Here is a 24,554-nt window from a genome sequence, read left to right on the forward strand (position 1 = left end):
CAAGTGGAACATCATGAAATTTGTTCATCTAAAGAAAATGTTCATCAGTCCTCATTTATGATACACCCAGAGTTAGAACAAATGTACAAAATGATATTGATGTCTTCTGGGGAATGAGATTGCATGCAGGCAGAATCCTTTTGAAGGAAGCCACTGTGCATTGTCATTACTATTATTCGTTCTAAACTTTCTTAACGCTGCAGCTATCACTGACAGTTCAGCACCTTGGCTGTGAGGTTCTTTCACAAGAAGCAAAGATCCCCCATGGTACATCCCCATTGTTAAATGAAGAAATCTTTCCCATAAGTTTGCAGCTCAGCACAGCAGTGTTTGTTTTAACCATGTCCTTAGCTAGGCAGACCTACCTGCCATACAGATACTCCTAAAATGTAACTTTAAAGGAGGCCAAAAATTAATACTATGCAATTGAAACAGTATTCTGAATATTATTATGTTAGACTAAAGCAAAACTTTTATTAAACTGTGTCAGCAATCAGACAGTGGCAAAACTTGAATTGATAATGCATGTCAGTGCTCTAAAGGAAGCTGATGCTAAGTTAAAACAGTAAACCCCAGCTGTAGTCATAACATTTGAGAGAATATGGAGGCGGTAGAGTCACTCTGCCTCCCAAAGTGTGGCAATGCACAGTTCAAGCACACATCTCCATTCACAGGGTGCTGCCCTGCTGCTTTTCCAGATCAAAGCTCTGACTCTGCCCAGGTGAGCCTCAGTTCACCAGCCACCAGCCAGACAGGGCAGGCAGCCTAGACAGCCAACTGCAGATAATCAAATCCTCAATTTCTACTGTAGAGGAACCTCTCATTTCCAACAGGTTAAAATTCAGCTTATGCAAACTCATGTCTTTGTCAGGTTTAGGTTTTGCATTCACACAAATCCACCTGTTACTGGTGTGATGAAGCAGTTTATTCCCCACCACTGCTCTGCTTGCCTTGAAATACACATTTGTCCTTCCTCAGCCACAATGTAGAGTGTGGGGGTGAGGAAGGAATGTCACCACTGCTGAAGAAGCAGTGGGGGAGAAGTTGGATGCAGGAAAAGCCATCAAGAAATGACACATTATACGGCTCCATACCATGTCATAGTGACAACAGCAAGATTTGTGAGGAAAAGTAAAAAATGGCCAGAGCACCACAGCAGGGGACTTCGGTTAGAGACAATGACAGATGCTGGCCTTTTAACAGGAGGACAGACTGAAGAAGGCCTTTCTGTGTAGAGTGAAGAATCCATGTCCTATACTGCTTCCTGAAACAGCTTTAGCCAGCTGAACTACCTGTATTTTAGGACATGTCAGTCACAAAAGGCTTTCACCAGACTCTGTCTACACTCAGATGTACCCTCAATTTGACCCAGAGTGACACCGAAGCGGCCATGTCACCTGCAGCCGATGGCTGGATGGATTGTGAGGGCCCAATGTAGACACCCAGCATCAATGCAGGACCGGGGTAAAGTCTGGGCATAAGCCAGATCCCAGAGTTTCACATTAGGATTGGTGTCTTCAAGAACCCATGGTAGAAAACATGATGCCAAGGCCCTTTATTTCTTGAGGAAGGCGAGCTGCTGCAGCCTGCAAACACCTCTGAGCACTGTGTGACCCCTGAGGGAAGCATTGCCTGTGGCATTCCGCAGGCAGCTACATCTGCTCCTGGGGCAGTGCTGGCAGCCGAGCCATTTTCTACTTGTTTCATGGCATTCCTCACACGGCCGACAGCTGAACGTGAACAGCGACAGCAGAGGAGATCCAATGGTGCCCGTGCCGTGCTTTGCATAGGGACAGACGCTTGGCACGCCGCAGACCAAAATGGCCGGACCTGCCACTCGTTCCATTTGATGTGACCACCTGCCATTTAATGTGACCAACCTCGGCATAGAGAACACAGCGTTCAACATGCCGGGCTGCCGAGCCCTCTGCCCCGGTGGGAGGCACAGAACCACAGAACAGATTAGGTTGGAAAAGACCTCTGAGATCATCTAATCCGACCTATGACCCAACACCACCTCGTCAACCAGACCCTGGCCCTCAGTGCCACATCCAGTCTTTTTTTAAATACCTCCAGGGACAGTGACTCTACCACCTCCCTTGGCAGCCCATTCCACTGTCTAATCACCCTTTCTGTGAAGAACTTCATCCTAATGTCTAACATAAACCTCCCCTGGTGCAGCTTAAGGCTATGTCCTGTCTTCCTGACTATAGAGCAGGGGAAGGCGCGGTCAGGGCCAGCCCCGGACCCGGCCGAGCCCCCCAGCGCCCAGCACACCGCAGCCCCAGGCCAGCAGGAACGCGGGGTGGCGGACCCCAGGCGGGGCCCCCTCACAGCGCAGCGGGAAAAGACGATCTGGCGCAGGAGCCGCGCCCCCCGCCCGCCCGGGCTGGCGGTGCCCGCGGGCGGCGGGGGCGGGGCGGGCGGCGGGGCCGGGCCGGGCCGCTCCTCTCCTTCCCTCCTTCCCTCCCTCCCTCGCTTCCCCCGCGGCGCTGCACTGCGCAGGCGGCGGCGGCGCTGGCGCGATGGCGGCGGGAGACGGCAGCGACGAGGTGCGGGTGCTGCAGAACCTGCGGGGGAAGATCTGTAAGTGCGGCGCCGCGGTGGGGCCGAGCGCCCGGGGCCGCTGCGCTCAGGTGTCGCTCCCGACCCGGCCCCGCTGCTGCCGCTCCCTCCCCGCGGCCAGACGGGCGGGCACTGGCGCGGCGGCCCTGGAGGCGGCGGGGCGGGGGCGGGAGCGGGAGGGCGCGGAGGGGCCGCGACCGCCGCGGGCCGGGTGCGGGTCGGGCCCCGCGGAGGGGCTTTGTGGCGGCAGCGGCGACACGTGCGGGCCGGGCCGGGGTCTGCGCGCCCCGGGGCGGGATGGGGGGTGAGCGGATGGGTGGACGGATGGATTCACGGACGCGGCGGGGCCGGGGGAGGCCCGAGTGCCAGGGAAGCATCGGTGGCTCCGAGGGATCCCTGGAGTCAGCGGGCGACCAGAAATGCCCCCTCCCGCCCGGACCTCGGGCATGAGAGTCTGTTTGTCAGGCTGAAATTGCGAAATTAGCGATGTGCAGGAAGTTGGTGGTGAAGGGCTGTTCTGGAAGCGGTCACCAGCCCTCCCGTGCCTCTGTGCAGCGTGTGTGCGAGCGGGAGGAGGCGGAGAGAGGGGCCGGTGGCCTTATTTTGGTGCCTGGGAAGTGCTGACTGCCGGTACCGATAGCCTCGGTAACGTGGGAAGCCGTCGGCCGGGCCGGGAGGAGGGCTCGGGGAGGCGCACAGATAATGCGGTGCGGCTGGGGAGCACTTCAAAGCGAGCGGGAGAAACAGGATGTGCGGCGGCTTCCTGAGGGTACCGAGTACATTCATTGCTCTCGGACGCGGCCCGCTTGTTTCCTTTCTCACGCAGCCCATCGACTTTTTGAGAATGAAGCGAAACAAGTTGACTCGGGCCCGGCGCTGGGGCTGAGAACCGGTTGTGAAAACATGTTGAAGGATTAGGTTTGGTGGAGGAGTGGAGTCGTGTTTACTTAAATATCGTCATGCAGCCTAGATGTATTTGCTGTGTCTTCAGTAAATAGAAGACTGGGTCATGAAAACAGGAGATGGCCGGGAGTGGAGCTGGAGGTGCTCTCAGTCCGAGGTGTGAGCAATAGGACGTGGTTAGGGAGGCAAGGCTGAACACACACTGGGATCTGCTGCTGTTAGCAATTAGCACAGAAATAATACAGGCCAGCTAGCCTTTAAAAAAGCATACTGCTAGTGTTGGGGTTAATGCATGAGTTCATAGAATCATAGGGTTATTAAATGGTTTTCTTTGGAAAGGACCTTAAATGTGGTCTCATTGCAATGCTGCTGCCATGGGCAGGAGCACCTTCTGCTACTCCATCTCAGGGCTCCATCCAGCCTGGCCTTGAACACTTCCAGGGATGTGGCATCCACAGCTTGTCTGAGCAACCTATGCTACTGCCTCACCACCCTCAGAGTAAAGAATTTCTTCCATATATTTAGCCTAAGTTTCCTTTTTTTCAGTTTGTTCCAATGGAAACAATGGGAACTCCTCATTCTGTCACTGCAGTTCCTGATGAAGAGTCTCTGGCTTCCCCCTGAGATATTGGAAGGTTGCTGTGAGGTCTTCGCACGACCTTCTCCAGGCTGAGCAGCCCCACCTTCCTTAATCTGTCTTCAGTAATCTCTAGCAACCAAAGTTTTATGTATTCCCTAGGAAGCAGGTCATAGTACTCCCTGGGAAGAAGGACTCTGACCTGCTTCCTAGGAGTACATAAGAAGTTGGTTGCTAAAGATTATTGAAGCTGGCTTATTTTTTGATACTTTTCTGTTTCCTATCTTTTATTGTAACATTTTGTTAACACTGGACTACGCAACATTCAGTGAGTTTTAAATTTTGGGACATTGATGAAAGTTTTCCACTAGACATTAAAAAACAAGACAAAATGTCTGGAGATTTATGTTGAAACCAGACTTTATTTCCCATTTATGGATTGAGCCTGTGGTTGTATCATAACTTTGGATGTTCAGTTAACTGACAAAAGTGTCAGTAAACAGAGGAATGTGACCTTCTTCCTGAGAAATACATGAAAAGTTCATTGCTAAAGATGGACCTGTAAGAACCCCTTTGAAAAATGAGTGGAAGTAACAGCTGCAATAAAAGACATGTCTTGAAACAGTGTGAAAATCACTTTGTAAACCTACCCACTTCTTCTAAGTTTAAAAACTCAATGAGTTAAATATGCTGTGGAAGCTTGGGAACCCTCTCCTGGATGCTCTTTTGGCTTTCTCACATCACAAATACTGGGTTATTTTCACTTCTTACTAGTATTTTAATACTGTTTTGTAGGGGAAAACCCTCTGAATGGAGAATAATAAACAAATGTAATAATGTAATCCTCCTTGATCTGGAGGGATTAACAATAGCAGACCTCACTTTGGAAAGCTGATGTTCATAGTCTGAAGGAATTCCTTATAGCATGTTTCTTACAAGGAGAAGCATTTTTGGTGCCCAAGCTTTGCTGGCAATTAAAATTTGACACTTGCTAATTTTATGTGTGTTGCATGAGAGAGCATGTTAGTTTTAATGAGGTAATGTCAGTTCTGTGTAATTCTGCATGTATAGAAAACACCATCTGCAGAAAGTTGTTATTTATACTGTGTTTTGCAACGCATAAATTGGTGGCAAAATCTAAATTTAGCCATGTTATACAAATCATTGCACCAGATTTAGAATTGAGACATGTTCTTAAAGGTGGCTTAAGCAGCCATTGCATACCCAGCAGTGAAGAACCTGAGTAAGGACATGTTTGCAGTCCCTGATACCCTGTTTTTGTGGGCTGTCAGTGTTTGCAACCAGCCTTCTGCCTCCAGTTTTCAAGTGAGGTGAACTGGTCTTGCCTGTTGAACACCCTGTAATATTTTTGGAAAGTGTAGTATTACTCTTAAGCAGATTTTCACCAAAAATCCAGTAAAAGCTGTCTTTCCCTTTTGGCAATGCTTTTGTATTGATGGCTCTATTTTATGTGCCACAGTAATGACAAAAATGCTTTACAAAGGTGTGTGGTGTCAAGTAGCTTTAGGCATATCTTGTAGTGTAGTGTTTCAGGCTGTGCTTCTGTTTTCATTTGATGCCATACGGAAATACTGTAAGTGATTGTAGCTGCCTTGATTTTTGGAGTGTTTACTGAGACCTGCATTAGTGAACCACTTGGGAAAATGTAACTCTTGTCTCCTAGAGCTCGTCTGACAAAATTCAGGATGCATTCTTTTTCAAACTTGCTCCATGTTTTTAACAGTGTGTGCTTATCTTGGATTGTGCTGCATTCCTAGAGTGGAATTTATTGTTGCTCTATAATATCTTTAGTCCTGTGAAGCAAATACTTCAGAGTTTGTGTGCATAAATGTGCTCTGGCAGGGACCCAGAGCATAGAAATTTTGAAGATGGACACTAATTTCAGACTTTTACTTGACAGAGGATATTACATATATGTACAGAAAATGTAAACATTCAAGCAGATATCTGATGTTGTTAATACTTGATTTTTATGCAACCATTATAGCCTTAGGTTTCTCAGGAAAAGGAAGATGTAGTGTAATTGAAGACTTGAGCTTTTTTTTTATTTTATTTTTAAGGAAATAATCTTCTTGGAAGAGTTGGGTCACTGTATGGGTGAAATGTCTCTCACAGACACTAAGAGGTGTTATAAACAATGTGAGATCTCATGCTCTGTATTTTACCTGACAAGTGCTCTGAGGTTATTTTTAACTCAGGATTGAGGATCCTCTTCCTCCCAAAAGTTTGTCTGTTCTTTAAAACCAGACACTTGGGCTACAAAATAAAGGTTTTTAACTGGTTAGAAAATTAGATCACAGAATATTCTGAGTTGAAAGATACCCTACCTACAAATCCTCAATTTCAGCTCTTAAGTGAATGGCTCATATGGGGATGGAACCCATGGTGTTATTAGCACCATGCTCTAACCAACTGAAATCAAAACTTGTGTTTTGTGTGTTCCTCTGGGTGGACAGTCTCTTAAAACTGAAAAGCTGTACTATAGTATACAAAGAAATAGTGAATTATTCAGAAATATTTCATTTCTATTCCTTTTAAGAAAATACGAAACTATAATAACTGTAATTTCCTTTCAAAGTCCACTGTACTGTGCCTTTGCAGTGATGATTAATGTTGTATTTTAACTATTTTTTGGGAAAATAGGATCATGCCAAGTATTAACTAAAACATAAAGCTGTTCTCAGGAACAGCTGACACACTCAGTTCATGTTTATTAATTACAAACTTCTGGTATCAGGAGCTCTCCAGGGATTACATCCAGATTGATGAATTGATTTTTACGTGTCATATGTTTTATTAAATTACCTCATCTTTAAAAAAGTTAAGGCAGTGATAATCTGATGCTTTCCTTGATTCTCCTGCAATATCTCACTTAAAGGTGACTTGGAGTTGAGCCCTTTTTCGGAGTCTAAAGCCATTAAAACCAGGTTTTGTTCACGTCTCTTAATCTGTCATCATGAAGTGTGGTGTTTAAAAATAATGTGTATACTTCCTCCTCTCCTGCAGCCAAGCTGAGGAAAAGCTTGTTCATGCTTCTGAGAGCACAGGTTTCAACTGTGGAAGTTCCTTAAGTGTCTGTTCATGCTTTCCATCAGTGTGCATATCCCTGACCTGGAAAATGCCATGATTGAAGTTCAGTCTGTGTTCCTGTTAAACTGTCACATTCTCTGCTCAGAGACAGAGCAGCCCTTCCAGTGCTGGGCATTACTCACTTAACCTCCAAGGCTGTAATAGGTTACCCTAAATTAACCATCTAACACAAAAAGAGTGTGGAGGAGAGAGAAAGCAGAACTTTGATTTCACATCTTGCCAGCATAGAGAATAAAGCTTACTCACTGTGCTTCATATCTGCATTTTTAAAAAATAAACATGTATGACATTTCAAATCTAGTTTCATTCTGTGCTTTCTGAAAGGTCTTATGCTATTCAGACATAAAAGTAATTAAAACTTAATACTTAGATGTACTTTTCATTCTATTTTTAATATCTTATATAAATAGATAATGTTTAGATAAAGTTGATTCCACATGCCATCAGGAGAGGTATTTCCAGCAGCAGGCAAGGATGTGAGAGATCCTAATGCAATTCTGGTTGCCTGTGGTTTGGACAACCAAGTGGAAAAGGGGCAGATTACCTGCTTTGTTTAGGAGCCTCTCATGGGAGAGAGTGTCAGAAAAGCTTGTAAAGGTGTAAAGGGTCTGTGTGTTGTCTTCAGACATTCGGGGGGGAGGAGACATCTGGGCAGAAAGTCTGTGTTTAATCTAGAGAATGGTGTTGCTGTAAATTAACATAGGTGTCTGTAGAATTTGGATTTTGGAAGAGCAACTTCAACTGGTTTTAGCTGTGATTGTTTAGAGGAAACCATTTCCTAACAGATCTGCCTTACGTCCAGCATGTAATTGTAGTGACCTAGATTCAGTACCCAGCAAATCTTTGTATTCTTGTGCTGCCAATCTTTCCTTCTTGTTAGAAACTTCCTTTTATTCTTTTCCATGTTACATTGAATTAGGAGGTGATTATTTCCCCCTTCTACTAGTTAGGAAAAAGTGAACAGTACTCACGAGAGATATATTTTCAAAGGCTCAGCCAACTCACAATCTTCTGTTCATCGTGGAAAATGAAATAAAGATTTGATGGGCAAGTTCTTATTAATCAGCTTCCTTTAGCCAAAGTATTTGCAGAGAAAACACCAAGTGAGCAATAGCTGAGGCAGATCATGCCTGGTGTAATGACCTAATGCCGTATGACCTCAGGCTGCGCGTGTCGCGGATTTAGCGAGTTGTGCAGGGTCAAGCCAGAGATGAGACCTTTCAAGGGAAAGTGCAGGTGCTGCAAGAAGAGGTGTTCATGAGTCAGAGTGTGTCTCTTCCTGTCGACTCTCATTCCATGGGAAGCTGGATGTAGCAACTTCTCTGCCCTCCTGAAGCTTATGAATTGAAAATGGATATCAAAATGCATGCTGAATGGAAAAGTAAATTTTTTGAACACACTAAAGCTGTGACATTCTTGTACCTAATATTTTGTACGTTTTTTCCCTGCAATATTTACAGTAATTTTTTTTTTATTTACAGATGATGCCAAACACCTAGTACCCAACAAAATGAGAGACTTTTTCTGTACCATAAACTTGGACCAAGAAGAAGTTTTTCGTACACAGGTAGTTGAAAAATCTTTAAGGTAAGCTCAGTTTTTAAATGGATATGAATAAGCAAGACTGCCCAATACCAGTGTGGATGGCTTTTGCTTGTACTACTTTAAAATGAGAACTGACTTGTGGTGGCTACTCAGATGTTACAGCAATGTGTAAATCATGAGTGTTGCAAGAAGTCAAAATTGAGTCTTGTGAGCTTTTAAATGAAATATGCAAGAATATATTTCACAATTACATTCTTTTTCTTGCTAGGTTGTTTTCTAGGGAAAGAAATCTACTTGATACATGCTCCCCATGTTATTTCCTTCTTCTGACAAGCAGTTGAAGTGTATTGGTGGAATTCTGCTCTTACTGTATATCTGGTAAAACCAGTTTCTGGAAGGAAGGAACCGGAACTTTGCCATGCATGAGAGTTTTCTGTGCTGTGGGGTGTCCCCTAACAGGCCTTGTCCTCTCCTGTAGTTCTTGTTCTGGGAACTGTAACAGGATCCACACAGGATTCCTTGCTTTGCTTCCCTGGGCTGTAGGTTCTGCTGCTGATTTAGAGCCTTAAAAAGACTCAAACAAAAAGTCAGGATGGCACAGCTGCAGCAGTGTGAGGCTTTCATGTCTCACAACTCTGAAGTTCACAGAGGACCCAAAAAAGCATCACTGCAGCTTCATTGTTCAGAATATCTGAGTGACAGTTTCAGTTATGTGGAGGTGACGTTAAGCCTTCCTTTTGAAACCCAGATAGTCTGTTCAAACTCCTGGAAGTTTTCTTAATTCCTTTCTCCAGTGGTTTTGTTGTTAGTGTTTATTCTTTGAGCTCTCTCTCCAGGTGTTTACAAGTGAGGAATAGCTCAGATGAACAAACTTAAATAGGGAATTTATTTTTTCAGGACATCATTTGAGAGCCTCCTTATGCTTCTGCATGAATACCAAGTGTCACATTTGTACAGTCAGGAGCAAATATTTTGTAATCTGTAGCTGCTGTAGTTAGATCCATAACATTTTCAGAATCTTAACAGGCTGCAGTTGATTACCAAAACAAAATCAATGGAGTAGTCCTTCAAAGAAAAATGTTGAAGAGACTGTATTGACAAAGCAGAAACTTAGCATTTCTCCTTCAAATAGACAACAGTTTCATGAGCAAAAGACCCTAACCCATCTCTGAAAGACTTTGCTCTCTGATTTTGATGTTAATAATGGAAATCCTAGAAGTTACTATTATGCTTAGAAACAAGATCTGTTACAGTTGATGTATATGCAGACATTTTTATTATGTTCTATTTAAAAATTATTAGATTTATGTACTTTCATCACCTAATGAAAGAAGTATTAGTTGCATAATAAAATATTTGATAAAGTAAAACACCTTATATCCATCAAAAATATTTTAATAGTATTTAAGTTTTAGCTGAAATTTAATTGCCATGTCAATAATACTTTAGAGAGGAAGTAAAAAATCTCACTCTAACAAAACAGTTGGGGAGAGAGGAGTCTCAAATAACCTGCCTCAAATACAGAACTTCTCAGGTGATGACAGCATTGTATTAGAAGTTAGAATCTGGTGTTTGGAATTGCTCTTTTCCTTTCTGTCTCAATTGACTGCATAGGTGACTCCTTCATTCTCGGAATTAGGAGAGGGTTCCATACAAACCAGTGAAATGTAATAAAGTAACTCATCCCCTGTTACCAGCAACCAGATGGGTGCTTATACTTGATTGCTTCAGTGTGTGCAGTTAGGAAGGTTGACTCTCATTCCAGAAACTTAATGACAACATCTTGTTTCTCATTGCTGTGTTAAACTAGAAACCCTACTAACCTAGAGGTACTGGGACGGGAGAGGAAAGCTCCAATCTCTTATTAACCTGAAAACTTTATAAATTGCTTTTCAGTGAGGTGTAGTGCAGAATCATTTTAGTCATAGATGCAGCTTTGAATTTCATATTATTTGCTTGCTTTTTCTTACACACACAATTCACAGTCTGTTTTTGTCACTGTATTATGGGTTACAAATTTATACAATTTTTAATCCAAATTTTAGTCCTGTGCATATCAACTAATTAAATGTCTGTGGAAGTAATTATCACTAGAATTAAAATTAGTTTTGACTGCCATGATTGAAAATTATTAAGAAGTGTATTCTTTAAATGTACAAATAGGTTTGGCCTTTCACCAGCACTGGGAGAGTTGTTGGAGTGCAGATGTAAAACAAACTTTCCAAAGTTAAAAAAGCATGAAATAATACTGAAGTGAAAGAGGGATATTTTGGCTAATGACTTAAGAAATATTTCCTGACATGGTGTGGGATTTCTGTGGGTTCTGAAGAAAGATAGATACTTTTTTTTCCCTTAGAAAGTTGAAAGAATATCTGTGAGCCTCCTCAGATGTCTGTGGTCAAATATGAGGAAGGGGTATTGTGGTATGCATGTGTCTTTTTTTTAATTTTTTTTTAATTTAAACTAAGTTCAGTTTCTTTTTTTCCCAACTGAACTTTGTGGTAGTGCAAGGTTATGGCAGAAATGAATTTCCTAGTTGATGTAGCCATTGCTTTTATTAACTGACAGGCTGGGGCATTGATCAGTGTCCTCACAGAACTGCCAGGTTACTGCAGCAAGGAAGGGAAGAGCAGAGGAGTGTGTTACCCAGTGAAATTGAATCTTCTGTACTGCTGTAATCCAGTTCTTCCTGTATGGCAGTCTGGTCGTCCTTTGAATTAGTGCTATCTTCTAATTTTGTATCCATCACAGTCTTTAAAGTTCTTGCATCAAAGTCACAAATGAAAGTACTAAACTGACTGAATCCCTGAGGAACAGGATGAGCGAGTTCTCCATTTTAATTATTCCTCATTGGTGTAAACTGTTGTACCCTGCTAACCTCTTCTGTACCTACCTAAAAATTTCTTTACTTTAAATTTTCTCTCTCTGCCTCCTACTTTGCTTATGAATCAACAACTAACAACCTCTGTTAATTTAGATAATGAAAAATGTATCAACATGAGTAAAATAATGTATTACCTTCTATTTGTGCTCCTATTATTGGCTTGTTCTTTCTTGCTGAATCTGAGACTTAATGTAGCGTTGAGGTCAAAATAATAATAATAGAGTTAATGGCTGTTCATCCTTTGTGGACTGGGGGATATGGGCAGCTGCAAAGTTTGCTCTCTTAGGTGCAAGGTAAAGGTGCTAAATAGATTTTTGGAGGTCTCTGCTTATAGTCTCCATCCCAGCCTAATTATAATTGGATGCATAGAGTACCATTGGTCCTTCCAGAGTAGATATTAAAGCCCTGGCACTTGTTGGTGTGCACTGGAGCCTGCTGTTCCCTCAGTCTGAAGCTGAGCTGGAGCAGAGTTTCCCCTGACACCCACCAGTGCCAGCTCATTCCCCCACTGTTCACTCTTTCTGCTGGAGTGTCTCTTTGTTTGCACTGCTGCAACTTTTATTTGTATAGCTGCAAGGGGAAGCAGACCATGGACTTGACCTAAGTTTAAAATAAGCCTTTGTTTCATCCTTGGTTTTGGTCTGACTTACTGTGTCAATACAATTAAAATGAGCAGTGATGGTAATAAGGAAGTTGAGGCTCTTCAGGGCTGCACTGCTGCTGAAGGTAATGCTCGTGAGTTTAAACCTTCAGTCGTGGTGCTGACAAGAAGAACCCAGCCCTTGTAATCAAAGCAGAGTTTGTTGGCTTTGAAATTACAAAAAAAAAAAGGAGGGGAGCTGAAAAACCACAGCTGAATTTTTTCAACTGAGAATTCTTAAATTATTTCTCAGTGTAGTGCAAAGGCTAATACTGATTTGTCTGCTTTGAAGCCTGTGGTAAAAGGTCTGTGTTTTAACAAAAAGAACAATTTTACTAATGGAATTCCTTATAATTAATTCCTGCCCTTAAAGTTCTTGTTTCTAAAAATCTATTCTAGACATTAGAAATACTAGATTCTTTTGTCTGTGTTCTTTCCCACTTTTCAAGTTAGTTATCAGCTCTTTTTAATTTATTTAATAAACCATTGTCCTTAAGCATGGGGTGGTCTTTTTCTGTGATTATTTTGAAAGGAAGAAAGTAGGAATGGTGGCCTGTTCTTCCTGGTAGCCTTTGGGTAGGTAATAACATGAACTGCTTGTTCCAAACTTAAGCATATTTGTCATATTTTTATTAGTTTAAGAAAGTACTGTAGTAGTAGGCTCAGAATGATACTTTGCTGGGAAACAAAAAACCCCAACATTTGGTGTAACTCATATCACAGTACTTTTCTGCATAAAAGTAGTTTCATGAACATCTTTCCCTGGTGATGTTAATACATTGTAACTGAAACTATTTTCAGAGCCCATTTCTAGAATAGCAGGGTTTTTCTGTGGATCTGCTTGACTTTTGGAATTCATCACTTGCAGTAGCACAAACAACATTGTGGTTTTGTTCAGTCTTGAAATACAATTTTCTGACTGCTGGCTCTGATTACAGCAATAAGCACTCCTTAACTTTAATGAGGGTACCAGTTCTGGGAGGGAAGATACCAACACATTGTATGAAATAGGTGTAGCATAGAGGAACCCAGAGTCTTTTTCTGTAGAGGGCTGTGCACGTGGCAGTTAAATAGGGTGAACTGCAGACATGATATTGGACTGCTTTAGATGGAGAAATGTGGGGATCGTTTTGGCGTGAGGGAGATTGTGTGTATTTGAGATTAATGTTTCTCTGTTTCACTGTTCTGTCTTACCATTTCTAGTGATAACTTCTTACAGATCTGAATCTTAGAGCAGCAGTTTTGACATGGAAGTTAGAGCTAAACAAGTGCCAGTTAGTTAAGTAATCAATAAGTTTAAAATAAATTAAGATTAAATGTAGTTTAATCATGTACTGAATATCAAAATGGAGCAATACTTGTGCATGTCTCAGGAAGTCTAGAGAACCAGCTAGAATAATTTCAAGACAGAAAAATAGAATTGAAATTGCAGAGGAGACACCACTCTCTGTGTGCTCTGATTCTTACCTTTGATTAAACAAACAGAAGACATTGCCATGTTATTGTGTGTTCTTGTACTGAAATGGTTTTGGGCATCTTTGATGACAACTCAATCTAGTGCTGAGGGCCACGGGCTGGGACAGCTGTAAAATGCAGTTTTTGGATGTTCATGTTCTATATAAGTTGCATAAAGTGTTTCTCTATTTTAACTTCAAATCTTTCTTTTCAGTCCTTATTTTGGAGAAGAGTTTTACTTTGAGATTCCAAGAACATTCCAGTGGTTGTCCTTCTACATTTATGATAAAAGTGTTTTACAAAAGGACCTGCGTATAGGTAAGTGTCTGTGAGGTGCTGTCTGCATCTTGTAGAGCACTTGGTTATTTTTAGTAGCATTATCTGTAGGATTAAGGATACAATTCTTGGTGAAGCATCTTTCAAGGCTCTGTATAGTGCACTTAAGTACTCCTTTAAAGTTTGAAAATAAGGATTTTGGTTACTTGCTTCATTCTATTATACTAAAATACCTTTTGTTTTTCAGGCTAGTGGGACATTTTATAGTCTTATTGTGGTCTGAATACATTTTTAGAAATTCTTTGTTCTCCACTTTTGCTTCATTGGAATATTTGAATAATTGTCACTACTTATAGATCTTTAAAGAATAAATTGTGGAATCATTCTGCAAATAATTACAATTGTGGAATAATTCTTAAAATCATTTATAGATAATTTTTTTCCTTGTCAGTGCAGCCTTAACTTAGTGACTTACAAAACATTTGGCAGGAACTTGTGTAGCTTAAGTGAAAAATCACAGGAGGTAGATTTCTGTTTCTTTCACCACTGCATAATGACTTTATTGCAGCTGCTTTTTGGATACAGTTGCTACAAAACTCTAATAGTCTGCTGTGGAACAAGCCTTTGCTTTACTTGAATTGAGGAAGGAAATAATTTGCACCAGGATGTCAGATAATTTGATATAATAACAGCTTTGCAAATAGCAATCAGAAGAGTAAAAGGCATCTACTTCAGTTTCCTGTTTAAGCATTCTTGAACACCGTTTTTCTTCTCCCAAATCTATTATGTTATTTCCAGCCTTAAGTGTGTTCTTTATTTTACCTTCCTATTGGTAATATCCAGGATAACAAATAATAATTAATGCCATCAGGCTTTATGCAAACTATTTTCTGCTTTACTTACCCATAACGTTCCTTGTTTTATGTTCTTCATATAGCATCATCAATTTAAAGAGAAACTTAAAAGAGTTTAGAAAAAAAAAATCAAATTTCAAACATAATTAAATAGTTGTTCTATTCAGATGAAGGTAATATTTATGCTTCTCTCCCCCCTGCCACCCTCCCTCAGGAAAGGTGTCAATCAAAAAAGAAGATTTATGCAACTACACAGGAAAAGAGAACTGGTTTATGCTTCAACCTGTTGATTCTAATTCAGAGGTTCAGGTAACTATTAAATTGCACATTTACATTTTGAAAATGAAGTACAGATAAGGACATGATGGTAGAAGGTTCCATTGAGCTGTAGGAGGTAAGATTTAGCATCTGTATTTCTTGTGAGGCAGGTGTGTCTTCAGTTTGGTTAGGGAACAATGCACTGTACACCTGAGCTGGTATTGTGCCTCATGGTGCCTAAAACTGGCAGAAGACATGAAGCAACTGTTTGGAAACGTCTTAACAGTATTTTCATGTCTGGAGTGCTTGTGAGAGGGGTCATGTACTTGAGGCACATGAATGGATCCTAAAACTCTTGAATACCTTTTTTGTAGTAATTTTTGGTGTTAACTAAAATAATGACTAATTCTATGACAGTAAAATCATTAGTCTTCAAAACTTGTATGTACTTATGCTGTGTTCATGTGTCTTATCCTGAAACACTTTCTTCATTCAGTATCAAACAACTTGCACTTCACAGTTCTATTTCAGCCTGTGGTTCCAGTTCTTCAAACAGGATTGTTCTAGGAATAGGTAAAAGTGAGATGGCTCTGGAAGTTGTAGCAATTTTCTTTTTGGTTTCAAGAACAAAAAAGAATTCTTGAGAATCTCTTAGCCTTCTTGCTGTGATATACTAGTAGATTTTAATAGGGGTTTTTTCCAGATTTGCCTGAGGGCAAGTCTTAGACTTGACAGTGTTTATATTTTTTTAGCAACCTGAAAGTCCCTTTGGGTAGGGAGAATCCTGGCTGCTTTTACAAGATCTGAATGTGCACAGAATTCTCCTATTATTTCCACTGATGATTCATTTATGTGTCATAAGTTTAGCCTGCAGCTCTTGGGTATAGGAGGGCATGTGGTTGCTTTACATGAAGAGAGATTTTCAAAACATCTGAATACCACTTCCTCTTCTCTGTTGAAAATCAGTCCTCTTTCAGTTATGATCAAATGGAATAGAATGGTTCATTGGGACGGGACCTAGAGATCATCTAGTCCAGCTACACATTGTCTTCTTTGAATTCTTTCATGCAATCACTCTGAAAATTCTAGAAAGCACTTTCCAGATGCAAACTGAAAGGTAGTTTCCACTTTGACTTAAACATTGTCATGCTTGCTATGTTTTTTCTGTCATAAAAATGTTTTGAGAAAGGTATTAATTTTTGCCATACCACTACATGAGTATGTGAAAATTCAATTAGAATATTCCATTAATAGAATTTAGTGATTTTTTACATATTGGAAATAAAAAAGTTTATGGTTTTCTTTGGCTTTGTGACTCACAGCAGAATGTAAACTCTTACTTTTTTATGACTGTGCCATGCAAAGCACTGTCCTGCATGACACTTCCATTAAGAAATGACCTTTTCTGCTTAGGTGTCTGCTCCTCATATTTATCTTTTCTTGAGTCAAGGCATTTGGGTAGGTTTCTCCTGTCCTGGTTTATTTTTCCATAAAAGTCTTTAGATCATAGCTGAGACTAGCTCCCATCTGCCACGTTTGGCTGAAATCTTGTTGGTTTGGTTGTGCTATACAGTACTGAAATATATTCTGAGATGTCCAAGATGGTTGGCTGGACATGATTTAAAGTAGCAGACTTTTGTATTGTACATGTGCAGAAAAAGTGGATGAAATATTTATAAAGGTAAATCAGTTTGGAGGGAAAAAAGGTTGTTTTCTTTTCCTCATGGCACCATACACGTAGTTGATTTTTTGTTCCTTTGGTTCCCTCCATGTGAGTATTTTCCGAAATTTATGATGTGTGCAAGGCAATAGGATAGCAGAGAAGTATTTTGTGTTCCATAACTATGCACAGGACACTTTGCAGTTGCTTGGTTGGATTATTTTTGGGATTTTCATACATCTGCATTTTTTTTCAAGAAAAGTGTACTTTTTATATACATCTATTCTTCACAGGTTAACTTTGGTATAATTAGCAGCCTGTACACCAGGAACCTTAGTGGTGGAGACTTCTAGAAAGCAGCTGCTCTGCTCTGTGTTTTGATATTACCTGGTCTTTGTTTTGCTGCTGTGCACAATGTTATATTAATCTTGTTTTCTTGAAACTTTTTCCTTTCTCCACTAGTTCCTGAAAAATAAATACAAATGTGAGGATACTAAGTAAATAAACCAGCCTTCTGTACAGCCACATTTAAAGCTCAGTTGCATATTATGTCATAAGTTTTGATATAGATCTGCAGATCAGCAACTTTAGGAAATCATCACACTGCTCTCAACAAACAAAATGACAAAAATGTTCTAAAACTCTCCATGCATGTTGGGGAAATATTTTCTTAGAGCCATGTTGCTGTAGTCATCCTGGCACTAAGCTGGGAGCAAACTGCATCCACTGGTAGTTCTCAGGAGCAGCAACGTGCTGTTTTACTCCTACTGTTAAAACACAATTTGTGGCTTTTGGTTTTAAAAGCAAAAGGAAGATGTTTAGGCCATTCACAGCATCTGTTTTCTAAAACAAGTGAAGTCAGTTATTTAAACAAATGTTAATAATGGTTGTCTTTTCATTTGTCATTCAAAAACTTTGCCTTGTAAGGCTGTTGGCATGCTTCATGGTATCCTGTTTTTATCCTGTAAATCTGTTTTTGTAATAGAGTTTCTCTGCTTGACAAATACTTTCTTAATGTACCTGTGTTCCTGTCCCTGTAGTAACAGTTTGCAAAACACCTGGCAGGCATCCCAAAGCAGTTAGGTTGGGAACTGCCTTGTAAAAGAAGCTTCATTTCTCCTCCCCTGTGACGAACAGAGGGAAACGCAGCCTTTGCCCCAGGGGATTTATAATAACAACATTGCAGTTCTATGTCAAAACATAACTGCTATAGAAATGTGTGCAAGGTCAGCTAAGGGTTTTACTTCCATTTTAGCAGAAAGGCAAAGCTGTAGTTCAGATTATTACTTGCTTCCTGTGGCACTCTTGCAAATCACTTTCTAGAACCCTTCCCTGAGAATTTTGATTGTGAGCGTACCAGTATCATCTGATGTTCCATTTAGCAAATAGGCAAAGTCTGAGAATAGCAAGGAGAGCATTGTTAGAGGAAAGACTCTGGCAGTGTGTGCCTGTCTTAGATGTAAAAGCCAGCATGATCAGCCAGGCGCCCAAAGGAGTAGCAGGTGTTGTTCAGGCAGTAGCTCTTAGGAGCAAGATTTAAGTAATAAATTTTGATCATCCCAAAAAATTTGCATATGATGGTTTAAAGTTATGGAGCCTTTTATTGGGAGGGTACAGTAGGTTGGTGCTTTATGGTTTCTGACATCAATCCATGCTGTTCTATAATTTATGGATTCTTTTACTTGAATACATCCTGCCATATCAGGAAAAGAAAAGGAGGAAGCTGGGTTTGGCAATTATTGCCACCTTTTCCTCTCTTCTGGTTGTGTTTACTGTTCCTTCAGTACATCAGCAGTCTTCATGAGGTAGTTGAAAACTGCCCTGGGATGTGCAGTACATTTCTAAGTTATCTTCAGTCTGGTGGGATGGCAGGATTTCACTGTGGATATTAAATCCTGCTGGTTATGGCTATTGCATGCTATTCTAATTCTCTAGGCATACCTACCTGCCTTCAGAATCCAAGGTCATTTTAGAACTTTCTCCTGAAGTGTCGGAAATTCGTATCTCTGCAAGGGTTCATCCCATGCTTGGGACAAAATAGCTGAGACTCTTGCACTTGATAATTGCTCATGGTGGAAGAAATCCTTGTGTGTGTTAAATCTGTAGAGGCTTGACTGATTCTTGTGCTGTCTGCAGATGAGATAGTGCTTGTCTATAGCATTGTCTCAAAGTTCAAGTGCATCCAGCATGCTCTACTTGCAGGGTATGTGCTTTAGATGAGGTATTTTCTTCAAGTGGTAATATCGGAATTACCTTAAATAACTTGTAACTGTAAACTATATTATTGTTCTAATTCCTACTTTTAAAATAAATGCTTTAAAACTACTTGTGTTTCTCTCCTGTTTTTTTCCAGGGAAAAGTTCATCTTGAATTAAAACTGAACGAACTGATAACAGACAATGGATCTGTGTGCCAGCAACTAGTAGTACAGTAAGGAAATACATCAATCCTTTGATATTTGGTTGTTTGTTAGAATGTTATGGGATTTGTCTTTGCTGGTACTGAATGTCTGCACATCTTAGTACCAATAGCATTTTTATTTTTATGGGACTTTCCTTGGAATCTGCCTTATGGCGAGATGAGTAAATGTCTAGGGAACTCCAGCAGAAGTTTTTTACAGCTGATCATCTCTGCTGCCAAAGCCCTCACTTTGATTGGGACTACTAGGATTAGTGTCTTGTAATTCCAGTTGAATTTGGTGTGGTGAGAAGGGTAGGAATGAGCAGTGCAGCTGACAGCCAGAACTTGCAGTATGCCTGTTACTGACTGAATTACTGCTGCTGGTGGTATTTTTGGGGGTTGGTATGGTAAAATTTATTGCTAGTTTTGCTTCAGAATTATTTTCTTCCTGTTAACCATGATAAGAAATTCTTACAGAAAAACAAAGTACAGGAGTTGTGGTTCTGGAGCAGCACGTTTGCCACATTTCAGTAAAACTTCTTAGCAGCAACTTGAGGAGATTTCACTATTAAACCTAATTTTGGCTCTGAAGTGTAAAAATGCTACATCATACCAAAGAGCATCATAGAATAGAAACAACAAATTTTTGCTAATGTAATTTTCATTATGAATTTAAGATGTTCTTGTCTTAGTCAACTCTCTAGACCCAGATGGGTATTTGAGTTGGAGCAGGACCCAGCAGAGTGGTCTGTGTGCTGTTCTTTAGCTTGTTATGAGGGAGAAGTTATTCTGTGGTAGAGCTAAGCTAGTGAAACTGGTGATGGTTTAATGGCTTGGGCTCATCATTCAGGTAAGATGGAACTTGCTGGACATCAAGGTATCTTTATTACTTAAAGATAATTTGGAATGTTTCTGCTTTTATAGTGAGGTAGCAGCATGGTTCATTGGGAGTCCTGCTGCTCTTATTTTTGTATCCCATTTGCAGCACAAAGCAGAATTAGAGCAGTTTTTCCCCGTGGACTATTCACCACCAAAAACTGGCTGGAGCTTTATGACTTTGTGTTTTATTCCCAGCTTAATTAATTTTCAGAAAATTTGATATTTTTATATGCTAATGCACTTCATGTTAGTGTTGTGGGTTGTTTATTTTAAAAACTTGCCTGAATTTTTCATATGATGAAGAAAAGTTGCATTAGAAAGCTACTGTTGCGAATTGCAGTTTTGAGTAGGAAGTGGTTTACTCTCTGTGCCCTCTCTTAGATCTCTCTGTGACGGAGATAATTGATCAAAAGGAAGCCAGGGTTCTCTCTTGGTTGCAGCACTCGCCCACTCGCTGCCATGTGGGAGAGGACTGTGCGTTACACACTGCTGTGTTGCATCAGTGCAGTTGGCTGAGGTTAGGAAATGCACTGAGTTCCTTAAACTCAAAATGTTCAGTAGAATTGTACCGCACGTGCTGCTGCCCTTTCAATAATTTACTACATTACTAATAGATGGCACATTAATGTATTTTGCATGTATGAGAGAGTTTTGCATATTTTGCACATGTGAGAGTATGCGAAATAAGAAATCTCTCGCTGAATGTGGTATTATAGAAATGGATGTGAGGGCATTTTTGAGATGCATTTGACCTTAAAGCATGAGGAACTTACAGAAAATAGATGTGGGAGTACTAAAGAGAAAATTAAACTCTTTAAACCCTGCTTGTCCTGTAAATTTCCCATGGTAATTAGTAAATTATGCACTTCCTGCTATGCTTTTTGCTAGTCACCAGGCCCTGAGAAGACATTGAATTAGTAACTTCTTTAACAAAGCTGAAAGATAGAAAAGAGCAGAACCATGATAGAGTAAAAGAGAGACAAGGAGTGGGCACAAATTTATGTGCTGTTTCTGACTCTTCTTTATCTGTTCTAAATTGGAAAATAATGGCCAAAGGAACAAAAATCACTGAAAAAATAATTCTTGACATGCAGGATATGCTACTTGCCTTTCAGGAGTAATATTTTATTTCATGTTCAAATTAATAGTGTCTCAATGCAATGAAAATTAGATGCTTTTAAACCTTGACCAGTTAATTTTTTTCTAGGATAGAAGAATGCTAGATACTTGTGCTGGCTTCTGTGCATAGTTAAATTGCTAATGGATTTCCACTGTGTGTTCCCTGAGAATTCAGAAATTCTGCAAAGATGACAAGTAGTAGCTCCAACTTTCATTACACAAGATGAAACATGGTGTTAAGTGCACACACAATAGCAAGTAATTAAAAGGCTGTGATTCTGGCATTACCTAGAGTCCCCTGTCACCTTGAGGCTAAACCAAAACCATGACTGGCTCAGCAATGGATTCCTGTTGATTTGGGTCTGTAACATGGCTGTAGAAGCTTTTTCTGCTGGTCTTCGAGACAAGTTTTGTAATTAGGATTGTTTTAAAAACTCAATTCCAGTTGCTTTTTTTGTCATAAAGCATAGTTAATCTTCCTTTGGAGAAGGACTGTCTTAGAGCTCATGTAGAGCAGGCTAAGCCCTGATTTTACACATAATTTTTGTATTAATTGCAAACTTGCTGTTAAGTTTTATGCAGATACACTCACAGATTGTGAATTCAAGCTTTGTTTTGTCTCTGATACAAATTGCTTCCTTTTCTGATGTGTGAATGAGGAGGAGGAAAAGTGCAAGAGATTACCTGCTGACGCAGGGGTTGGTTTTCTTTGAAACCACAGTGGTGTGTATAGTAGCACATTTCACAAATAGATCCTTGCAGCTCTTGCTGGGAGTCCCTCAGAGGAGGTTTGCATGGCCACTGTTTGCGCATTTGCTGCTGCTGAAATTGATGATGCATGAACAGTTTCTTGGCAAATTAGGCAGTTGAGTGGTGGCACCTGCCTTCTCTGAGATCAACAGCCCTTCAGCTCTGAAAGAAGGTTTTGTGTATTTACAGGGTGAATACCTCAAAGCCCAGAAATGATTTGTTACAGCCAGATTTGACTTCACTGCACATACCTTTCTAAATGAATTACACACCATGCTCTCTCCAATTGACCTGTCAGTTTGTTACTGTCCTGTTTATACTTTGTCTGCTTGCATGAAGTTGTTCTAGCAAACACAGCAGTTTTTATGAAGTGTACATACAGATATCAATGGCTGCAGTTAAGAGTGTCTGCCTGTGGAGAACTTCACTTGATTTGCATGGCGGAGGTAGAGTCAGCCATTGAGGGGGTTTATTGTGGACTGGGTCTTGGTAAGGACTTAATTTTATCTTTTAAGCTGAATGTATGCCAGTTATATCTGAAAAGCTCTCATTTCCTGTATGTAACTCCTCTTGCATAACAGACTTCTGAGATGAGAATTAATGAAAACTGAATCATATCTTACACTGCACTGGAACAGGGCAGCAACTGGAGAAAAGAACCAAAGTTCTGTTGCTTAGACCGCACATAAGGATATAGAAGTCAAAAATATAAAATAAAAGGCTTCTAAGTTCCTGTCTGCTTCTTCAAAATCTATGCATTTATGCCTTTTGAATGACAGCTGTCTAGTTAAGTAGATGAAATGGTTTGTCAAAGCTGAAATATTTTTACTGTGTGTTACAAATGTATGTATTATGGTTGTCGGAATACGAGTGTATTTTTAATGTTATTTTGGTTTTTACTTGGTCAAAATGTCTGGCATTTTGTTGTTGGTGGTGGTTTTGCTGGGATTTCTTGGTTGTTGTTTTCCTTTTAAAGGAGACTGCAGTTGCAGTACTTTGCCTGATTCTTTAAGGAAAGGCAGCATTCCTATGAAATTTGCTGACTAGCAAACTGAGTGAGGTTTTTTTCGTTTCATTCATTTTCATTCCAACTTTTCCATTTCTGTTAAGTCTACTCCAGTTTAGCCACTTCAAACATCTTCAGGATTTTTAAACATGTTTACTGGAGGCTGTTTGTTTAGTAGCTTAGAAGTATCAGTAATGATTCAGTGCAGTGTGCTCAGTCCCTGGAGAGGAGCAATCCAGCTCGGTAGTGCTGAGTTGATTTAATGGCTTCCTATCCCTAATGGCTGCTTGCCTTTGGAGCCTGGGAGGGCTCCTGCATGAACAGAGTGATTCAGTTTGCCAAACTGACAAGTGGCTTTTAGGTTAAAAGCTTCCTGTGAGGGTGGTAAACAGAAGCAGCAGTTCAGCTGACTTGGCTGTGCTGTCACATAGGTGTCTAAAGCAGACTCCAGGCTGTACCTGCAGACTGAAGGGATGGATCTGACTGGCTACCTTGGAGTGAGGGATGGAAGGGAAGGAGGTCAGGTAAATTTGGAAGAAGAGAGAGATTTGGGGATATTAGGAATTGATGGACAGGGGAGGTGTTGGACCAGGACAGGCTGTCTGATAAACTGGAGGGACTGCACTTGCTGGCAGCAGAGCTGGGGTTTGGACAGGAGGTGAGGATGGAGTGCTAGAGCTGCCTCCACAGGGACACCAGCTGGAGCATGAAATCAACTTGAAGTGACAGATCCATATGATGAATCAGAGATTTTAGTTCTGCTGCAAGGCTGTGAAGTAAAATGTTGTCAGTAAAATGTTTTTCAATTTGTAGGAAATCACAAACAAGCCTTTCTTTAGTTTGTGTATGTTGTGGTCAAGAGAACAGAACAAGCTGTGTAACTGAAAGTCCCACAGACTCTTATCTGTTTGCTAGAGAAATCCAGGAGCTGGGTGATCATGTCAAAGACTGTAAGGAGACAAATTCTTGTTAAAACAGCTGAATTCTCTTCAGAAAAGCTTGGCTGATCCATATGCTATGAATTTCCTGTCATGTTCAAGCTGCAGCTGATTTATAGGTACACTCAGCACTCACACCTGAAACTGCAAAGCCTGAGGAGCTGCAGAGGGTGTTTTATGCCACAGTATGCCCATCAGTCTGAAAGAAGAGTCTCCTGCCTCAAATCAGATACCCCAAATGACTAAAAAGTCTAGACAGTTAATTTTGTTGCCACTCTTCTGTGCCACTTATGTGTTGGAGGAGGAATCAATTAATGCTTATGAAACAACTGGATGTTTCAAGAACTCATTTAAATGGTGGGTTTGAAGTCACTGTAGTGTTCATTGTGATTCAAAAATTATTGAAATGCTGAAGGCCACGTGCTTGATAACTGGAAGAAAAATAACAAATTATTGTGCAGTGGTTCAGCACTAAATGTTCCCTGAACTGGCTAAGACAAAGGGACTTTTAGGGGGGGAAAATACCATCTGGTTTATAATTGTGCATACTCCAAAGAGGGTGGAGTTTTGAGGCAGCACAGGAGTGTTAGTGTCTGTTGTTTCCACTCTTGTGTTTGAATTTGCAGCTCCTGTTATTCTTTTTAACAACATTTTTCTGCAGTACATAAAGCATTTATTCTAAAGTGTGGGCAGCTACATAACTTCTACTTGATCTACACAACTTATTATTCCAC

The 24,554-nt window shown here is 40.7% G+C and overlaps 1 protein-coding gene across 1 annotated transcript in view; it reads left to right on the forward strand.

The window, feature by feature from the left end:
- Nucleotides 1-2,525: 2,525 nt before the first annotated feature.
- The window catches only part of RASA2 (RAS p21 protein activator 2), a 45,476-nt gene continuing 23,447 nt past the window's right edge, over nt 2,526-24,554 (forward strand). The window contains exons 1-5 of the mRNA XM_054282466.1: nt 2,526-2,586; nt 8,638-8,743; nt 13,895-13,998; nt 15,025-15,119; nt 19,082-19,158. Of these exons, the coding sequence (XP_054138441.1) occupies nt 2,526-2,586; nt 8,638-8,743; nt 13,895-13,998; nt 15,025-15,119; nt 19,082-19,158 (443 nt within the window). The remainder of the gene's footprint in view (nt 2,587-8,637; nt 8,744-13,894; nt 13,999-15,024; nt 15,120-19,081; nt 19,159-24,554) is intronic.

This window comes from Melozone crissalis, unplaced genomic scaffold (assembly GCF_028551555.1).
Source record: "Melozone crissalis strain CALT ecotype California unplaced genomic scaffold, PUWL_Pcris_2 ptg000034l_1, whole genome shotgun sequence".
Lineage (NCBI taxonomy): Eukaryota > Metazoa > Chordata > Aves > Passeriformes > Passerellidae > Melozone > Melozone crissalis.